This window comes from Bos mutus, chromosome 1 (genome assembly GCF_027580195.1).
Source record: "Bos mutus isolate GX-2022 chromosome 1, NWIPB_WYAK_1.1, whole genome shotgun sequence".
NCBI classification, from domain to species: domain Eukaryota; kingdom Metazoa; phylum Chordata; class Mammalia; order Artiodactyla; family Bovidae; genus Bos; species Bos mutus.
Genome location: NC_091617.1, coordinates 55,875,602 through 55,895,028, shown reverse-complemented (window position 1 = coordinate 55,895,028; position 19,427 = coordinate 55,875,602). Strand labels below are relative to the sequence as shown.

General features: G+C 46.5%; 1 protein-coding gene across 1 annotated transcript; it reads right to left on the bottom strand.

The window, feature by feature from the left end:
• Positions 1–3,444: 3,444 nt before the first annotated feature.
• Positions 3,445–17,671, bottom strand: TAGLN3 (transgelin 3). Its single transcript, XM_070369064.1, has 5 exons — positions 17,395–17,671; positions 16,891–17,282; positions 15,537–15,711; positions 5,033–5,135; positions 3,445–3,722 (listed from the first exon to the last, which is right to left on the bottom strand). The coding sequence occupies exons 2-5, from the start codon at positions 17,068–17,070 to the stop codon at positions 3,581–3,583; spliced, it is 600 nt and encodes a 199-aa protein (XP_070225165.1). The 5' UTR covers positions 17,071–17,282; positions 17,395–17,671; the 3' UTR covers positions 3,445–3,580.
• Between the last annotated feature and the right edge of the window lie 1,756 nt (positions 17,672–19,427).

The window sequence follows — 19,427 nt, the reverse complement described above, 5'->3', positions numbered from 1 at the left end:
CTTAGCACAGTCTCACCCAGCCCTTCTGCCTGTACTTCTTCACTCAGATCACACATGAAGTACTGATATTCTATAGAGTTTTAGTTCGGATTATTATAGTAAGTTTTCTCTCTCTATTTTTTAGTCCTTGATTATTTAAACAAGAATGAAAATTTCTAACTTATCTTTATTTCCTATATCAAGTAGTGTTTTCCTGGTAATATATTTTTCTTAGTGGAATATTCAACCCAATTTTATTTTCAAATATGGTTTTTGTTAATATTTTTGTGTCACTTTGAGATTTAAAAAAAATTAGCTATATAGAAAATTATGTGTTCAATGCTGTTGTTTTTTTTCCCCTTCAGCACCATGAAAATATTACTTTATGTATCTAGGGTACTACTGAGAAGTCTAATGTCCATCTGATTCTTTTTTCTTATATGTGATGAGCTTTTATTCTTTAAAAACTTTGAAGGGTTTCCTATTAATTTTCAGTGGTCATATATTTCACTGAAATATTTCCCACTGAGTGCTCCTATCCTTTATTTTTTGGCATCTTATAAGTCTTTTAAAACTGAGTTCTTAGGTTTTTGTGTGGGTTTTTTTTTGTAATTTTAAGAAATTCTCAAAATTATTTCTTCAAAATTTTCCTCCCTTACCTTGATTTTTTTCTTTTTCTTCTGAAATTTCAACTCTATGACTTTTTGCCCAAATCAATAGTTCTTTTGTATTTCCATCTGTTGTCCCCATCCTTTTTTACAGGATCTTGTTTTAATATTCCAGTTTATTAATTTGTTATTTTTATCCATTCTACTATCAATCTTTATTTTATTTATTTTTTGGGCATACCACATGGCTTTCAGGATCTTAGTTCCCAGCCAGGAATCGAACCTGTGCCCCCCTGCAATGGAAGCATAGAGTCTTAACCACAAGACTGCCAGAGAATCCCCTGTTATTTTATTTTTTTATGTTTCATATCCCCATTTTGTTTTTTCTTCATAATGGATGGAATAGCTTCAAGCTTCCAATATTTGCTCTTACCATTTTTAGTATATTATTAGACTAATTATAAATGATTCTTCTCTCTGGCCCATGAAGTCCTCTTCATCCAGTACTCCAGTGTGTCTTTAGATGACAATACTTACACTTCTCAGTGGTCTTCCAGTTGCTGCCCATGAGCTCACATTTCCCTTAGATTATCTGCTACCTTGACTGCAAATGCAAAACGGAGAAGGGGAAGAAAATCTCAGGCCCAAGCTTGGATTGCTTCTGGTGAGTTGGGAACAGACATCTGCTTGTTGTGGTTGTGTAGTTGCTAAATCTCTTTTGCGATCCCATGGAGTGCACCCTGCCAGGCTTCCTAGGCAAGAATACTGGAGAGCATTGCCATTTCCTCCTCCAGGGGATCTTCCCCACCTAGGGACTGAACCCGCATCTCCTGCATCTCTCGCATTGCCAGGCAGATTCTCTGGACTCTCTCATACCTCAGTCTTGGGCACTCGGGGTAAAATTGTCTCCTAGAGCCTCACATTTTTTCAACACCGTCATCTCCAGGCTAAAACACCTGATGAGACTGAAGGGGTGGGAGCCTGATGGAGGAGGGGCGTCTTGTTAGGAGGAAAACAAGCCAGAGTGCTGGCAAGTTCACTGTGTTGTCTGCTCCTCCCTCCAGCTGGCCTCTGTCAACCCCGGACTGTGCTGCTTTCCTGCCTCTTAGAGTCTCTGGTGGAGAAAGGGCAACGTAGAAAACAGAATTAGCATACTCTGAAAACTCTCTCCCACACCTAGCCCCCCACCCCTATGAAGGTTATGTCCCACGTCCCCCCTTCCCCCATCAATCCCAAATGGGAATCTAACCATCTTCCAATCTCTCACCAGGAATTTCCTCCCAGTTTTATATCATTTGGGGGATTCCATTAACCTCCCTCTCTTGCTTTTATGGCAAATCCGAGGTCAAGTTTGAGAAAAGAATTCAGCTACATGTTAATATAACATCTTTCCAGGAATGGACAACTTACCAGTGGTTGTCAGAGGGTCACTAGGTCTCCTAGAGAGTACCTTAGATCCTTTATGCGACCCACAGGATAATTTCCTTTAGAAAGTGAAAGTCACTCAGTCATGTCTGACTCTTTGCGACCCCATGGACTGTAACCTGTCAGCTCCTCTGTCTATGGAATTCTCTAGGCAAGAATACTGGAGTAAGTTGCCATTTCCTTCTCCAGGGGATCTTCCCAACCCAGGGATCAAACCTATGACTTTTATATCTCCTGCACTGGCAGGCAGATTTGTTACCACTAGCGCCACCTGGGAAGCCCTACATGAAGGAGTAGGGACCAGAATTCAGCCTCCTCCCCATCCCGCTTCTGTTCAGTTCAGTTGCTCAGTCGTGTCCGACTCTTTGTGACCCCATGAATCACTTCAGCCCCATGGGAATCCTGCAGAACTCTCTATGGAAGCCTAGAACTGCAAAAAACACAGTCTGATGAACCATCATCCAGCATCTAGAGTGTGGCACTGTCTACAGTTTCACTTATTTTACCTTTTCTTGTTAGTTAACAATTCATTATATGAGTAAAAGACTTCGTTTTTTTACTAAATGAATCACAGTGTTTTCCTTTTTCACTGGGAGGAAAGAGTAAGATGGTGGTTCCCGAGGTTTATTTCCCTTCTTAAGCTTTCATGGATCAGAAAAATATTTAAAACATCTCAGCTAGATCCAGTCTTGGGCAAAGTTCAAGAGTGTTCCGTAAACAAATGTTTACAGAGAGCAATGTAGATTGCTTATCACTTCTGGCTGATGAAGAAACTGTATAAATATCTGCATCAGACCCAGAATCTGGCCTGTGGGGAGGAAGATTATTGATAGAGAAGGGAAAACTGTTCTCTCTTCAATCATCCAGCTGATATAAACACCCTCCATACTTTCTGGGCATCTATACGTGAGTCCGTGAAGAACTGGGGCTTCGGATTGCTCATTTCTGTATCGTCCCCCCAACCCCTTGGCCAGAGTCTGGCATAATAAGCATAAGGTAGGTACTCAAAAAATATGTGGGGGGCAAAGACCTTGTTCTTGAGCTCTTGGCTTCAGGCTGTCAGAGTGGGCAAAACTATTCCGAAACTTTTTACTGCAACTATCAAGATGACCGGTATAACCTTGTAAGGACTACCTGAAAGTTAACTTACATTTCTACAGCTTAATTCCATATTGCTAGCTTCTTGAATGAAATGATCAGCCCTGTCTGCAAAGTCCCTAGAGATAAAGAAGAAATGTTACATTTGAAGACACAAGACTAATTTGTTTATTAGGTGCGTTCTGTAAGTTGAGGAGGGACATTTTTGGCAAATAAATAAATAAATAATCAGACAAACGAAGGCTTCTAGGGCAAAGGAGCTGAGGAAGAGGAAGTGGAGTCTTTGCATAGTTCTAAATGAACAGGAGGTGGCAGCAGTAGGCAACGTGGATTCGCAGCAGAAATGCAGCACTTGCAAAAACCAGGGGCAGGAGGCTTTGAGAAGGTCAGAAGGTGACTAACTACTTCTTTATCATAGAGACCACGATGCGGCACTTTCGTCCTCACTACAGGTTGCGGGACGTGGCGTCTTACATGATCTGCCTGGGCATTCCATACCCGGTCATGCCTGCCTGGGAGGCTCCCTTGTTGCTGCCCATCTGCAGGCCTATTACGTTCTGTCCCTGGCGAAGCTGCTCCTCGGAAAATCCTCTCCGATTCTGCTGGGCTTTCCTGGGCAGAGGGAATGAGAGGGAACACTATCATTCCGTTTTTAAACCTTTCCCAAGATATGCAGTTAGACATGTTCTTTTGGGGGCCACCGATTAGAAGGACAGCCTTATTCTGAACCACAGTCCTGCCAGGAACTATGGTTCTACCCTGAGCTACGACCCTGCCCTGGGTTGCAGCACCACCTGGGCCATGACCCTACCACAGACGGGCCCTACTCTGATACACGACCTCTCTACTCTTAAGTGAATTTCCAGAATTTCCACAGCAAAGAACCAGTGCTGCTTCTCTGGAGATTTTACTCTCAGACAGCTTTCCTGTCTCTCCTCTCACCAGTTACCTCAAGCCCTTGTGAAAATTAAAATCAGCTCTTTTTTAGTAAGCATTTCATTCATCCCACTCCACCCTTTTCTGTATGGGGCCAAGGATGAATGTCCCACCTTAGAGCTGAGGGATGTAGTGAGTTAAGGAGGTGAAATTTCTTACCCTAGACAGACGTCTGCGAGCTTTAATGAAGAGCCAGATAGTAAATAATGCTGGTTTTATGGGGTCACTAACAAAATGGGGGCTAAAACCAGGGTTTCACCTGGCAATATCTAGCTTTTCAGACCAGGTTCATTTACATTGCCACAAGCTGGTACCTTTTTAAACTGTCAAGAAGAAGAGGGGATTAGAGGAATGAAGGGTCAATTATCTGTACAACGTGCTCTTTTCATCTCCCACTGAGCTATTGGGTTAACTTTAAGCTCCCTTGCTACCTCTCTCTGCCCCAAACAAACAGCAAAACAAATTTCTTTAGGAAAAGGCCCTTTACCGACACAACGATATAATTTATTATCCACTTCAGGCCACCTCTGAGAATGACAGAGAATGCTATTAATGGATATGCTAGGAGGACAGGACTGTTCCAACAAATAAAAACATATTTTACCTTCATTATGTGGGAAAATAAATAAATATGTGCATTCAGGGCAAGTTGGCTCATAATAAAACCAAATTCAGACATGAAGGCACATGTGAGAAAAGCCATTCAGTTCTGCTCTGCCTCAGGAGAGACATAATGTGGGCAGAGCTGCAGTGTTCAGGTATCTGAAAAGCAGGAAGAGCTCTGGTGGTATATTCACCTGAACTGGCAGCATAGGTCTAGCCTTGTTCCGGGAGATTCAGCTGTGGGGCTGTGTTTGCCTGTTTCTCGCCTGGACTTTATGTCCAAACAGCCTCCAGGGAGCTCCAAGGCTTCAGATGCTCACTTTTGTTAAAATCATCCTCGGCCCAGGGAAGGGGAGAGCGTGTGACTGGAAAGGTCTTTTTACCTGTGAAACCAAGACGGTTCTCCCCGGTAACAGCCATCATCCTTGGTGACAGCAACGCTGCCCAGAGCCATCAGGGTCCTCTGCACGGCTGCCATGTCCTTTCCTGGAAGCCAATGAAGAGATTAAAGCCAAGTGTGTGTCGGGGCCAAGGAGTCGAGGAGCATGGGGCTGGACCTCTGGGAAGAAGTTCTCATAGGAGGCTGTAGTTGAGCACACTGGAGGGAGAGGGATACAAAATACACCTCAAAGTGGCCCAAAGACAACCATAGCCAAACTCTTCAGAAAGGAACAACAACAAAAAAATCTCCTGACTAATTTTTCTTTATGTGGTGCATGCCAGAGATACCCAGGTTCTAATCCATTCCCAGTTGCATGCATAACACATTCCAATAACTGAGCAGCTCAGACAGAGGTGGGTCTCTGCCCTTAGCAGAGGCCCCAGCCTCCGAGGGTTCTACAAGCAGTGGTGAGGGGAGGTGCTGTGGCCAGGCTGGTGTGGGGGTCTGCACAGGAGATTTTCTTCCGGACTGAAAAGAGAAAAGGAAACTGCAAAGATATTGACTGGATGGATGAACTGCACCAAACCCCAGGAGGATTCTTCCTTTTACTTTATCTGGGTTAAAAGGGTCTAAAATCACCCATGTGCATCAAATTGAGTATTCACTTGGTTCTTTGGGCTGGAGGCCTGGCAGATGAAGAAAAGCAAATCAACACAGAGAGCATCCAGTGTGACGTGGTGAGAGGCTCTTCATTTTGTGCTGCTTGAAAGGAGCTAAATGGAGATAATAAATAAATGGCTTGCATGAGAGAGAGTGAGGGAGGGAGAGAGGAGGAGAGACTGAGAGGGAGTGAGGGAGAGGTATGCCCCCTCACTCAGGGGGAAGGGGCACACTGTCACCGAAGGAGCCCTGACCCTTCAGCCACGGAGCGGACAACTGGCCTACAAGGCAGTCTCCTCTTCCATCCTTTCTCCCCTCCCCGCTTCTAGCCAGCTGACATGGCCTGGACAAGGAAAAGGGAAGTTGCTACTGTGTGCTTAGCCCCACAATTAAGAACCAGATCAAAGGCATACGTACGGCACAAGCGTGAAGCGCAGAAGCTAAAGCCCCAGGCTGGGGGAGAGGTGCAGTGTTCAGCCTAGCAGGGGGCTGTGAAAGTTAAGGGTAGACATTAAAGTTCCTCTCCAGACTGAGTGAACCATCTGCAATCTCCCCGGGGCAGGCTGCTGCAGCCTAGTCCCCAGAGAATACAGAATTGCAGGGGAAAGGCAGACAAAAAGTGAGAATGGAGCATAACTATAACAAAATAAACTATTAAGGCCTGTAGAGGAAGTCCAGCTCAGGATGTCCATTTATTCAAAGAGGAGGGAGAGACAGCAGATCCTCATCTCTCTCCCCGCCCCTCCTACACTGCCCACATTAACCACAGGACGATTTCCTGGATTGTGAGGCCCTGTGGGATGGATAATACATACAGGGATGAAACTTTCTCAATGGAGAGCCCCACACCAGACGCAAGGAACAGCTGGGCTGGTGGAGAAAGGAGGATCTGGGCAGCAGATGGAAGGAGGTGGGCCCAAGGGATACTGAGAAGTCAGAGAGAGGAAATGAAGGAGAGGTTATGAGAATGTTCCCTCTCTTCCGCAGATTTAAAGCATTTCTGCGACTGTCACTGTATCATAAGATACATTTTTTTGATAGAACTGTCATGATGATATTCTGAAAGATCACTGTGGGAGGAGATATGGAGAGGGCTTGCTTTCAAGCAGTGAGCCATTAAAGAGAATCTCGAGAAACTGAAGCACATGGAAGCTTAGAAAGGTCTGGGTACGTCACTCATCTCCACTCTCTACAGGAAGCACACCAGAAATCTGTGCCTGGTGGTTGGAAAGAGCACATCTGGCATGTCCAGGATCTGGGAAAATGTGGAGCCTGGCACCTGGCAAGCAGCCACAGATACTTTCCTGGTGCCAGGGGTGGGAAGCAAGCTCTGTTAAACCATAGACCCAGCCCCCATCCCATCACATAGGGCTAACACACACACACTGCATGAGCCCAGAGAGGAGGAGAGGGAGAACTAAGCTGGGGCAAGGGGAAGATATCCAGGAATGTAGACCTATAAATCCCACCCCACCCTCAAGCCAGAAGCGTCCAAAAGGAAGAAATTGTGTGATTGGGCAAAAGAAGCTGGGTAAACAGGCATTAGACAGGGAAAAACTGGAAAACCTTTTTTAAAAAAGAAAGGTCCGGAGACAAGAGATTTGTTATAAATGATAGGCTAAACACTTTATTGGTTTCCCTGGTAGCTGAGATGGTAAAGAATACGCCTGCAATGTGAGAGACCTGGGTTCGATCCCTGGGTCAGGAAGATCCCCTGGAGAAGGGATAGGCTACCCACTCAAGTATTCGTGGGCTTCCCTTGTGACTCAGCTGGTAAAGAATCCCCCTGCAATGCGGGAGACCTGGGTTTGATATCTGGGTCAGAAGATCCCCTGGAGGAGGAAATGGCAACCCACTCCAGTATTCTGGCCTGGAGAATCCCATGGACAGAGGACCCTGGCAGGCTACAGTTCATGGGGTTGCAGAGTTGAACGTAACTGAGCGACTTTCACTTCAAAAACACTTCATTATATGTGATTGTGAGCTCCATTTCGTAGCTGTTGCTGCTAAGTCGTTTCAGTCGTGTCCAACTCTTTGTGACCCTACAGACTGTAGCCCACCAGGCTCTATGACCATGGGATTCTCCAGGCAAGAATACTGTAATGGATTGCCATGCCCTCCTCCTGGGGATCTTCCCAACCCAGGGACTGAACCCATGTCTCTTACATCTCCTGTATTGGCTGGCGGATTCTTTACCACTAGAGCCATCTGTGAAGAGGTGGCTCAGACGGTAAAGAATCTGCCTGCAATGCAGAAGATTGGGGTTCAATCCCTGGGTCAGGAAGATCCCCTGGAGAAGTGCATGGATACACACTCCAGTATTCTTGCCTAGAGAATTCCATGGACAGAGGAGCCTGGCGGGCTATAGTCCGTGGAGTCACAAAGAGTCAGACACAACTCAGTGACTAACAGTTTCACCGACCCCCATGGACTTGATATGATTCCTCCCAAAAGGTGGATGGAAAAATTAACTTAGGAAAGTTAATTAACTTGCCAGAGCTATCCAACAAGTAAATCAGGGCCAAGCTCTAACTCAGGTCTGTCTGAAGGCAAAGCCCACAAACAATCTAGGAGGCCACACTGCCATCTCCCACAGGCATAAAATCCCCATAAAATCTGAGGCACAAATTTCAAATGACCTCAAACCTTTGTTTTGTTTGGAATAATTTCTCAACCCTAGTCAGATTAAAGCAAAAGAAAGCAATTGAGGCCCAGAGATCCCCACCAGTTTGCAGATCAAGTTAAAATAATTATTGTCAAGATTAAGTAATATAAATGAACAGAAATCTGCCTTCTGCAACCAGTTCATGTCTATTTTATTTTCTAAAAGGCACACTTTGGAAAGAATTCTACTATTTTGGGTGAACCAAATGGGAAGAGAGCCTCTATTCCAGCCTCATTTCTCTTGCCAGTTCAGAAGCTCAGATCAAGTGCTATTGGGTAGAAGCGGGCTGTTTTTGGAGGTTGATTCCTGTCACTGAGAGTCAAACATTGAAATGTTTGAAGGAGCAGTGAGGTTGGGAAAGATCTGTGAAGTGAGCCAGTTATAAAGCCGCAAAAGCTAAACTGCTTGAATCACAACCGCACATCCATCTGCCTAGAACCCAGCCTGCTATAGAACATAGTTTCCCAAGCTTCTGGAATTATTTATCAGATGAGGTTGGGGGAACACTTTAAAAATATAAAAATTTCCTGACTTTCTTTAAAAAAAAAAACAACATGAAATTTGAGGTCATTCCCTGGAGGGACTGATCTGGCAGTCCTGGGTGGGGCCTGAGAGTTTGTATTTTTAATAATCTTTCCATATGATTCATGCCATCAGACAAGTTTAAGAAACATGGGTTTCACCTGGTGACTCCTAACTAGACCGATTATCAGAATTGAGGATCTTGAAAATTCACACCCTGGGACAATCTCCTGTGATGATTGTGATGCAGCCAGATGGACATGCAAGCACTGCCTCCAATACTATACTTTTTTAATTTTTAAAAACATCCCAATGTCTGATATGTGGTAGGTACTAAATTAAAGTTGCTAAGCCATAACTGCTTCCTTCAGAGCTACTCTCCACAAAGTCAGAAGTAACATCAATAGTTAAATCCACATTGGGGAGGCTGCTCAGAACCTCAGAAGCTTGGAATTGCTTTGCTTCCTGAAAACTACCCCTAGTTACTTTGACAAGACCGCTTGAAACTGCTGTTCAAGGCTATTTCTCCAAGAAAAAGAGGGTGAAAGAGGAAGAAGGGGGAGGAGGAGAATGGTTCTAAAGTACCAACTAGGTGCTGGGACTTTTCTAGATGCCGGGAGTGTATGAATGAGACTGAGTCCAGGTGGCGTTGGTGGTTTAGTCGCTAAGTCGTGTCCAACTCTTGCGACCCCATGGACTGTAGCCCTCCAGGCTCCTCTGTCCATGGGATTGTCCCAGGCAAGAATACTGGAGTAGGTTGCCATTTCCTTCTTCAGGGGACCTTCCTGACCCAGGGACTGAACCTGAGTCTCCTGCATTGCAGGGAGATTCTTTCCCGACTGAGCCACCAGGGAGGCTCAGAGTCCAGGTGGTGATCTGAGACCACTGGCCACAGAAGGAAAGTGATACACAAAAGAGAGGGGCCGAGTTTACATAACAGCTCAGGATTTTAATCAGGCTCCTGAACCTTTCCAGCCCCCTATCATAGGGGAAACTAATATTAGACTTGCAATTATAAAAAGAGATGGTGGCAAGGTAGCTTTCCTTGTCAGAATCTCTTAAATCAACTTACTTGACAGCACTCTGTTCCCTGTTTACTGCTTTATCGCAGCGCAGTGTCTCCCCGGTATAGTCTTACAATCCAGCGATTAAAGGATCATGTCCGGGGGGATTGGCCAAGGGTTCTATATTATAAGGAACCCCAGTGCCCATAGAGTTCGAAGGCTTTTACCAAAAAGATACCTGAACAAGGATTCTGTTCCCTTAATTTTTAAAATTATTTTCATTCTCTTATGCATGTCTTTGGGTAGAAAAAAATAACAAAAAGTTAAAGGGAAAGAAATAAGGCCAGAGGAGTCATCTGGGCAGGTATAGTCAGGTTGGATACTCTGCTTTCAATACTAAAATGCAGTCTTACATTCAAAGCTCTTGCTTTGGAATTACTTTTATTTTACATTATTCTTGACTCCACCTTGTTGCTCTTAGAATACTGGGTTTTTTTTTTTTTTTTTTCAATCTTTCTGGGACTTATAGAGAAAGCGGTCAATGGATGAAAAAAACATTTCTTATTTTCCTGAGTAATAACTTAGGCATAACCCTCAGTTCTCCACTCAAGGTGAAAACTATTGCTTTAAATCAGGGTGAAATGTCAGAGGGTAGGTTGGGCTGCTCTGTGGGCTTTATAAATTTATACTCCTTGCCTCGCTGAAAAATTCTGTAGGGCAGTGGTTCTCAGAGTGGAGTTCCCAGACCAGCAGAAGCAGTATCACCTGTGAATGGGTAAGAAATGCAAATCCCTAAGCCCCACCCCAGACTTAATATCTCCAAAACTCTGGGGCTGGGGTCCAGTAATCTGGGTTGTCACAAGCCTGACAGGAGGTTCTTTCTGGTGCACACTGCAGTTGAAGGACCACTGCTGAAGGAAGAGCCCGCCACACACCAGAGTGAGCAGTGCCTGGAATAAATGCAGTAATGGCTGCTCTGAGAGAAAAGGAGGCTTCAAGCAGCAGGCATTTCTGTAATGTCTCAAGTCACCACGGGTACTGTACAATGTCCCTGAACAGCTCTCAGACTGGGTGAAAAGTCTTGTCTTTTCTTACTATTGAGGAATGACACATACAGTGACACCTCCCAGAGAACATATATGGCTCCATATTTGGAATATATTCCAGGCACTGCACCCCCAGTATAAACCTCTCCAACACTCAGTCATCAAGGAGGGGAACACGAAGACAGCATAAAACCATGTGTCCCAGACCCTCATCAGTAGGATTATGGGGAAGAGCGATCAGATTTGATTGATCTTTGAGTCTTGTCTACTCTGACATTCTAGAATTCTAGGTGTCTAATGCTCATTTTGCCTGGTTATGCATGGGAACCAAAAAGGGTATTTATTGATGGATTGACAGCAGAGGGAAAAAAACCAATGTTTATTAGGTGTCTCTTAGCCAGGCATCACGCTAGGCATTTTATACATTTAATCCTTGCAGGAATCCTACAAGGGGAGAGCTGATTATAGAAGGGAACTGAGCCTCTGAGAAGCTAAGCAGTCTAACCAAGGTCTGGAGCATGACGCTAAAACTCACGCTCTTCCCATAGTACCAAGACACCTCGGTTTGGAATAGGCAAAGCAATGTATATCATGGGAAAAACATGAAGGGTAATGACCATAGAGGTGGAAAAAAGTCAATAAAGAGACCCAAAAGATGACCCCTCGTTTTGGAGAATGACCAGAGGTGAAGCCACTGGAGATGACAGAGAGAGAAAAGGTCATCCAGGCAACCCTCCCGGCCGCTGTGTGAGGCCCTTAATGAAGTCCATTCATTCCAGACAGAACATGTTCCCTTCCAGCCTTGCTCCTGCTGCCCTCACTTTCTGTTAGTCTTTTTAAAGAGACAATGATAATAGTAACTTGAAAACTGCTATCATATTTTATGGTCTACTCTTCCACAGTAGAAGCACTGCGCTAAGCACTTTTAATGCATTGTCTCATTGACATCTCACATCAACCCTGTGAAATAGACACTATTATTCCCATTTTACAAGTGAGAAAATAGAAGCTTAGCAAAGCTCATTGGTAAGTGGTGGAGCAGAGGTTTGAAACTGGTGGTCTAATTTCTGACTTAGGGGCCTGCACTCTCCTACCCTCCAGGGTGACATTCCTTTGCACGCTTTGTGACCAGCACACTCACTTGCTCTCATGCATCATCTCTTACACACACAGACACCCCTCCTTTTCCGGCTCCTCCCTTTCTCTTCTTCCCCCTTTCCCTCCACAGAAGAGATGCTGAAAACTAACCTCCATTGCTCTCCAGAGTCACAACTGAGATGGCCCCACCCGTCCTTTCCAGGGACCTGGGGTGAATCCCAAACCTGCCAGGCATCCACCTTCTCCCATCCATGAGAAAGACCTCTCCTTCCATGACTCTAAGCCGCCCTCACTGCTCCTCTATCACTGAAAGGAATAGGTCACCCGGCTTCCTTCAAGGGGAACTCCAGTAACCTTATCTGTATCTCTGTAGTTGGGTTGTTTTTTAGACCATTTAGCCCTGGGTTCCTTCTTAAGGCCTTGAACCTTTTATCCTGGTTGACCCCAAATCCATTCCAAACATTTCACCTTGTATCTAAAAGGGTTTTCAAGATAGAGGATACCTCTGGGGCGTCTGCCTGTCTAAACAACTGAAGCTAAAAGAGAAGGCATTTGGCAAGCTTTGGGCTTCTGCGGCTTTATTCATCTGCAACATAAGAGCAGCACAGAGTCACTGGGCAGCCATGGGCAAGCAGACGCCTTACTTAGGAAGATGCCAAGCAGGGGAGACAAGGCACTGAGAGCTGTCGAGTATAAAGTGCCTGCAGACAAGGAAGAGAAGTACCCAGGCAAGGAGGGCTGGCCCCTTGGAGCCACAGCTACCATGACCACAATGCGTGGAATCAGGAGTGAATGTGAGTAATGTGAAATTTGATGACAGCATTAAAACCACAGGTCAGGTGCAGAAGAGCAAGAAGAATGTGAAACTAAGCTAAGGGGATGGCCCGTCCAATAGCTGAGCACACAAACATGGACACCCTCTCACGCACATAGGCATATCGACACCTGCCAGCCTGCCCAGCGGCATCCCTTAGACTCCAGCTCACTCATCCCCAGACTCGCAGGGGACCAGCGGCTCTGGCAGAAGGATCCAGCCTCATGCTTGTTGGTGCTGTTGTTCCATGGCTTTCATTCCTGGACTCACCCAGGGCCACATCGCTCCCCCATCTCTGCTCAAAGTAACTCACTTTCCTGCCTCTGGCTCCACTGTATGGTAACCAGCCCAAGCTGCAGACAGGGCTCCTGGGGGATGTCAAGTATCCCTTCTAGCACACAGAATGAATCTCCCAACCTCAGTCCTGAGTTGTCCCTCCATGGAGGGGCCCACCAGGCCCTGGAGCCTCTAGACACTCTGAAGTATCTGTTCTATGCCAGCTCTCCTGACCACAGCATCTCAGCCACAGCGCCCTAGCAGTAATCAGTTGCCTTCCTTATTTCCTTTACAGCCCCATCTTTCTTTGCCCTGGGAGCCCACCTGTCCACCTCAGAGTGTCTGCTTTTCCCCTTTTCTCTAGGAGTATCACCCTGCCTTGGAGCCCACCCTTCTACCACCCCATCTCAGGCTCCTGCTGTCACACTGATGCCCCTCAACTTCCCTCTTCCCTGAGAGCTAGCTGATGCCTGGGGTTGGGGCAGGTAGTACAATATACATAAGTAATTGTGGGTGAGCTCTAGTTTCATCATCACCTACTCTACTTATCAGGGAACCCTTGCCCCCATCCTCCTCCCCCTCACTGCTAGCACCTCCTGTGCCTTAAGTTCACCTGTGTGATCTTTGGAAAAGAGGAAAGACAAGCAAAGCCTCCTCAGCACAGAAAAGCACCCTTGGGCTCCCCACCTCCCCCAGCCCTCCCAGTTTCTTCCTTATCCTATATACTTCCTGTACTCGGTGGGGTGGGGGGACTCACTGGGACCCCTTCCATTCACACAAACCTGCCAGTACAGGGGCTCTCACCTTCCATCCCACACAGCCCTGAATCATACTCCCTCTCCTCCTCATCTCCTCACTCATGGTTATGACTCAACAGCACACTCGTGGTGTAGGGGAAGGAAATAGCATGCTGGCCAAAGCATGGCATGCAGACAAGTGAAGGCCCTACTCTGACATCACAGAGCCTGGGTTTGAGTCCTGGCTCTGCTAATTACTAGCCAGTCATACGACAACACCCCCTCTCCTGGAATTGTTAGGAGAATTGATTGGTATTATGCAGAAAGGCAGTAGTACTGTGCCTAGTGTTGAGGAAAATATTGATAAGCAATAGGTATTATTAGCAAGGAAAAATCAGCATAGTTTTGACCTATAAAGCAGGGACTAACGCTGAACGATGACATTCTGTGGGGATTTGGAGGCTAGTGTCCATGAGGTTCAATGGCCTGGCCCGAAGGTCTGAATATCTGAGCTTCTAAATAATAGCAAAACATGACTGATAAACTGATCGGCCTCCTAGGATTCTTAAGTACTCATCTGTGAAGGAAACAGGAAATGCCAGTTCTCTGCATGACATGGAGACAGGGTGTGTGTCGGGGGGTGAGGATTAAGGAGGCAATTGCTTCTTTATAAGGTGTTTAGTAGAATGGTCCTCTGCTAGAAATATGGTTCAACCATCATCTGAATACCCCTTCATATATCATTGTCTCCTGATCCCAGGAAAGTCTGTCCATTCTCATTGTCAGTAGAGCCACTTGGGCCACTGCCCCGAGTATCCTGTTGATTGAACCACCGATGACAGCTGGTGACAATGAGTGTGAGAGTGAAGCGTCAACCTGGTAGCCCTGCTCACACAAGTCCCTCCCTCTCCTCACCGCGGCAGGCCTGGTGTGGAAAAACATGCTTGGATGGAAGTGTACATTTGGGCTCCAGGGGACTCTGAGCCCTGTGACCGTGGGTCCCAAATTCTCTGGTGGTATCTCCATCCACATCACTTTCCCTAATGGTGGTGGATTGATAAATATGTCTAGAAACTTGATTTCCTTTTTATGCCTTGTTAGATTTCTTAATTCACAACTATAAAAGAAAAAATCATTTGTCACTGTCTCTGAGCAAATACACATCTGCAAGGCATAGTCATCAACCTCCCAAGTAATCATTTAATACAAGGCTGGGGTGCTATTATTTCTCAGATTGAATGACAAAGTTGTGCCAGGCAGCTTTGTCTATAACCCTGGCTGCTGGTGAGTCAGAAGCGTACTTGCCGACCCCCATCCCCTCCAGGAGCTGTCATTTGTAGAGAAAATTATGTTGTGGGAGGAGTAAAAGAAAGGAGAGGCATCCATGCAACCTTGTTAGCTTCTTCTCCACAGAGGCTTCTGTTTATGCCTTTAGTTTGCGGGGTCCCTGCTGTGTCCCGAGGTGTGTGTTCCTTAGAGGAGGAACACTTGCAATAGAACATCACAAAGTAGGAGGCAAACAGCGCGCCTGGGTGACAGCTGATAATCCTCTCACATTCTCAAATCACATGTGCACACACGCATGGAAGCACACGGAAGAACACTGTGGGCAGGTTTCACAAAGAGAAAAGCAAAAGGGTGGGGGAGGGGAGAAAGAGCGGAAGGCATGAGAAAGCTGTTTACCTTCCCACAGATCCACGGTCTGAAAAATGTCGGTGGTCCTGACACCATAGATCTCCGCAGCTTTTAGGAACTGGGAGATCTGCTCCATCTGCTTAAAAGCCATCTTGGACTCTGAGATCTTGGGAATGGGCTCTTGTCCTGGTGGGTATAAACTGTTTATCAGCTTGCACAAGACCTGAAGAAGGAAAGGGTGGGGGTGGGGGTACAGAATCAGTGTTTCCCTTTATATTTACTAGTCCCTAAATGCAAAGTGAAATCCTGGCCCCCACAGGGCACAGACTACAGGTTTGGGCCTGGGCCAATCTGGCACCCCAGAAAGGCATGGGCTCTGAGCTGGGTGGCCAGGCTCCCACACTGAATCCCAAAAACCCATCCTCTGGCTGCTCCTGACCGTGATGAGGCCAGTAGCTTGGGAATCCTCTTCCCTCCTAACTCCTCCCTTCCTTTTTCTGGGTGAGGGAAAGACTGTTTAGAGAGGGAATGTGTGCAGTGATGCAGTCACGATTTCAAGCTTTCTATGGAGGGATGAGTTAGTGGCTTCCAGAGAGGTAGAATGATATAGTATTATTTCTTCCATCAAAAGGCAGATCAGAATCAGGCTTCAATAATGCATCGGGTAAGGGCTAATGATATGTAAAGGAACCAAACCGGGTGGCTCCCCCCAGATACCTATAACCAAAGCGCTGGGCATAACCCAACAGAAGCCTGGGACAGCAGTTATGTAACAGTAAATCACAGCCTGTGGGAAAAGACCGGCTTGTTGGCATCAGCAGAGCCTGTGGTCCCCATCCACCCAAATACACAGCAGCATCTCCTTAGAAAAGCAGTTATCAAATAAGGATTCCCTTCAGTTTCATGAGAATCCATCCATTCAACAGACAGGCACTGAGCATCCCCAAGGCAGATAGCTCCAGGAAGAATGGGAAGGTGGTGAGTCCTACTCCTCCACCCCTTCCTTTGTTTTACTATATAACCAACCTATTACTCCTGGGGGAAGGAATCCCCTCCCCCCCACCCCTCATCTCCCTTCCAGGAGCTGATGCACCAAGAAGGCTGGAAAGATCTCAAGGAAATACTTATCTCTACTCTCGCTGTAAAGAGCAAAAGGGCTTCCAATCTGCCAGCAACTCAGAAGCAAGCTGTGATGTCTGGGATGGGCGGAGGGTACTAATCTAGCGAGGGAATTCTAGCAGGGAGCCCAGATCGTCCATCCTCGAAGAGATAAAGGCATTCCCATCTCCATCCCCACGAGACAAGAGCTTGGCAGCCAGCCTCACGTAAAAAGAGGAGACCCTGGAGGGCTTCCCTGCGCACCGCTCGCCCCTCATCCACTAGGATCGTTGCCGGTCCTTACCGTTCCGTCCATCAACCATTTCTGAAAATGGGCCCTGCCCGGGGGCGGGTGCTCTATGTCCTCGGCGCACTGAAGGATGATCCAGTCCACCAGCTTGTTCTCCAGGTCCGCGTCGTACTTCTGCTCGATCTTCTCCTGCACCTCTCGGCTTAAGCCGTAGCTCGGGCCCCTGTTAGCCATCTCTGGAAGAGAAGAGAGGACACGCGAGGCATCCACACAATAGAGCACCCGCCCGGCTCTCTGCACCCTGGGCTGGGATGTGGCTGGGCCGCCTGGCCCGGCAGCAGCAAAGCGGGCAGACAGCCGGGCGTGGTTTAAATCAAGGAGCCAATGAAGTCACTGGGGTTTCACCTACAAACGGGAGAGAAAAGCGCAGCCACGCGCCAGTGACTCTTAGAATAAAGCCCCTGTCTGTCCGGGGGGATAGGGGCTGGGGGGTGGGGGGATGGATGCCACCTCTCAATCCCGCCTATCAATAAGACGAAACGACGCACCAGGACTCACAATCAAGCCTGAAGCCCCGGGGCAGCAAGGGGGCTGGGTGGTAGTCGTTTCTTCCTTCCTCCCAGAGGCACTTTTGCAAAGGCAGGAACCCTGAGATGGGAGAGAGCAGGTAATTAACAGGCAGGGAGGAAGGCCCCCTTGACGTTGCGCTGCTGATGCTACAAGCGCCTGGGAGAAGGGTACACTGATTCGATTTTCTCATGGCTGAGGAGGGTCAAACCAGGGCCGTTGCTAAGAGCCTTCCAAAAAGCCAGCCCTCTCGGGTGTCAGTCAAGCCCGCCCGCCTCCCTCCCGCGGAGAGCTGCTTTCTCAGCCGCACGATTCTCTCCGCTGCTCCGGGGACAGCCGGCGTGGCGCACGAGGCCCGCGCACAGCTGGCGCAGGGGCCGGGGCCTGTGGGAGAGTCCGTTCTCTCAGCTGTCCATCTGTCAGGAGTTGCCAAACCACTTTGCCCCTGCCCGGAGGGGAACAGTTGTCTGGTGGGGCGGGAGGGGCGGGGCTGGGAGCTGCAACGCTCTGCTTGTTCTGTTTCCAGGCGGATTTCATCCAGAAACTTCCATCCCGGTGGGAAACCTCTGTGCCTCAGTTTGACTTATTCAAGGAGTATAGCGTTTTAATGCGATTTTTAAATCTGAAAACACTGAGTACACGTTTTATGAATTAAAGAGAGCTCAATGTATGAAGAGCTCTTGGAGTGAAAGATTTCTATAAAGATGTCATCTGTTTATTTTAATTAAGGACCAGGAAGGCACAGATAACACGCTGTCAGTGGTCACTGCGTATTTGGTGTGAGCAAACCAGACCTTGCGAATAATCTTCAGACCTAAGTTGGCCTGAAATTTTTAGAACTGCTGAAGGTCTTGGTGGTTTGTCTTCCTAGACTGTAAGTCACTTGGAGGTAAGAAGTCTTGTTGGGACTTCTTGGTGGTCCAGTGGTTAAGACTCATATGTTCCACTGCAAGGGGACATGGGTTCAATCCCTGGTTGGAAGACTACTAAGATCCTGTATGCAAGGAGATGTGGCCAAAAAAAAAAAAAAAAAAATTAAGTCTTATTAGTGTTATGTAAGTCTGGGTACTTTTCATGGGAAAAACATCACAAATTTTCTTTGGTTTATTCAACAACAAAAAAAAATTTTTTTTTTTTTTTTTGAGTATTTAACTGTGTGAAGTACTGTTCTGGAGAGAAATAAAATATAAAATTTTCCTCTGGAATAGATTGATTAGTTGACTCAGAACATTAGATAAAACAAGTCTAGCACATGGGATAGTGATCTTTGTCCCTGTGGGAAATTGATTTGAAGCTGTGCAGGAAATGACCTCAAACAATACATGTATTGAGAAAAATCTCCTGCCAGCTGGGGCCTGGACTCCTGAAAATCTAATTACTTCATAGTTATGTGGGTGGTTTGCTTGAGAAAAGGCTTAGTGGCCAGTAGCTGAAGGAGTAGGAGAGAGAATCCTGTGAAAAACAAATGGTTGTGAGAGAATCTGAGCTTTGAGGAGAGCAGTAGGTTAAAAAAAGGCTTGAGAAGGTCTGACCATCACAGGTCTGGAGGCTGCATGGACTCCTCAATTGAAAAAGCTTTAAAGGCAGCAGACTGGCTTCAGAGACTAGAAGTTCAGGGGCAAGAGTCTCTAGCAGGGAAGGTGTCCGCTGAATTTGGAAGTCAGTCAGTTGCATCTTGGGCGGAAGCGATATGGGCTAACTGGTTCTAACCCAGGACTAAGGAAATAAAAGCCCAAACAGAAAGCATGTTATTTCCTGTGTGGCTGGAATTGCTCTAGGGAAGATATTGGCTTGTTATATAAAAGCAGAAACAATTCTAAAAGATGTACATTTGTCTCTTTTTTTGAGACTGTGTTTTGCAGGTCTTTTATATCCAAAGATGCTTTTGCCACTGTAACAAAACATGTGAATGCTTGAAATCACGGTTCTGGAGAGGATATAATGGGAAAGAGAGGAACCCAACCAAGGCATAAGTTAGAAATGTCCAGAAACCCACAGGAAATCTTCAAAGAAAAAAAACAAAA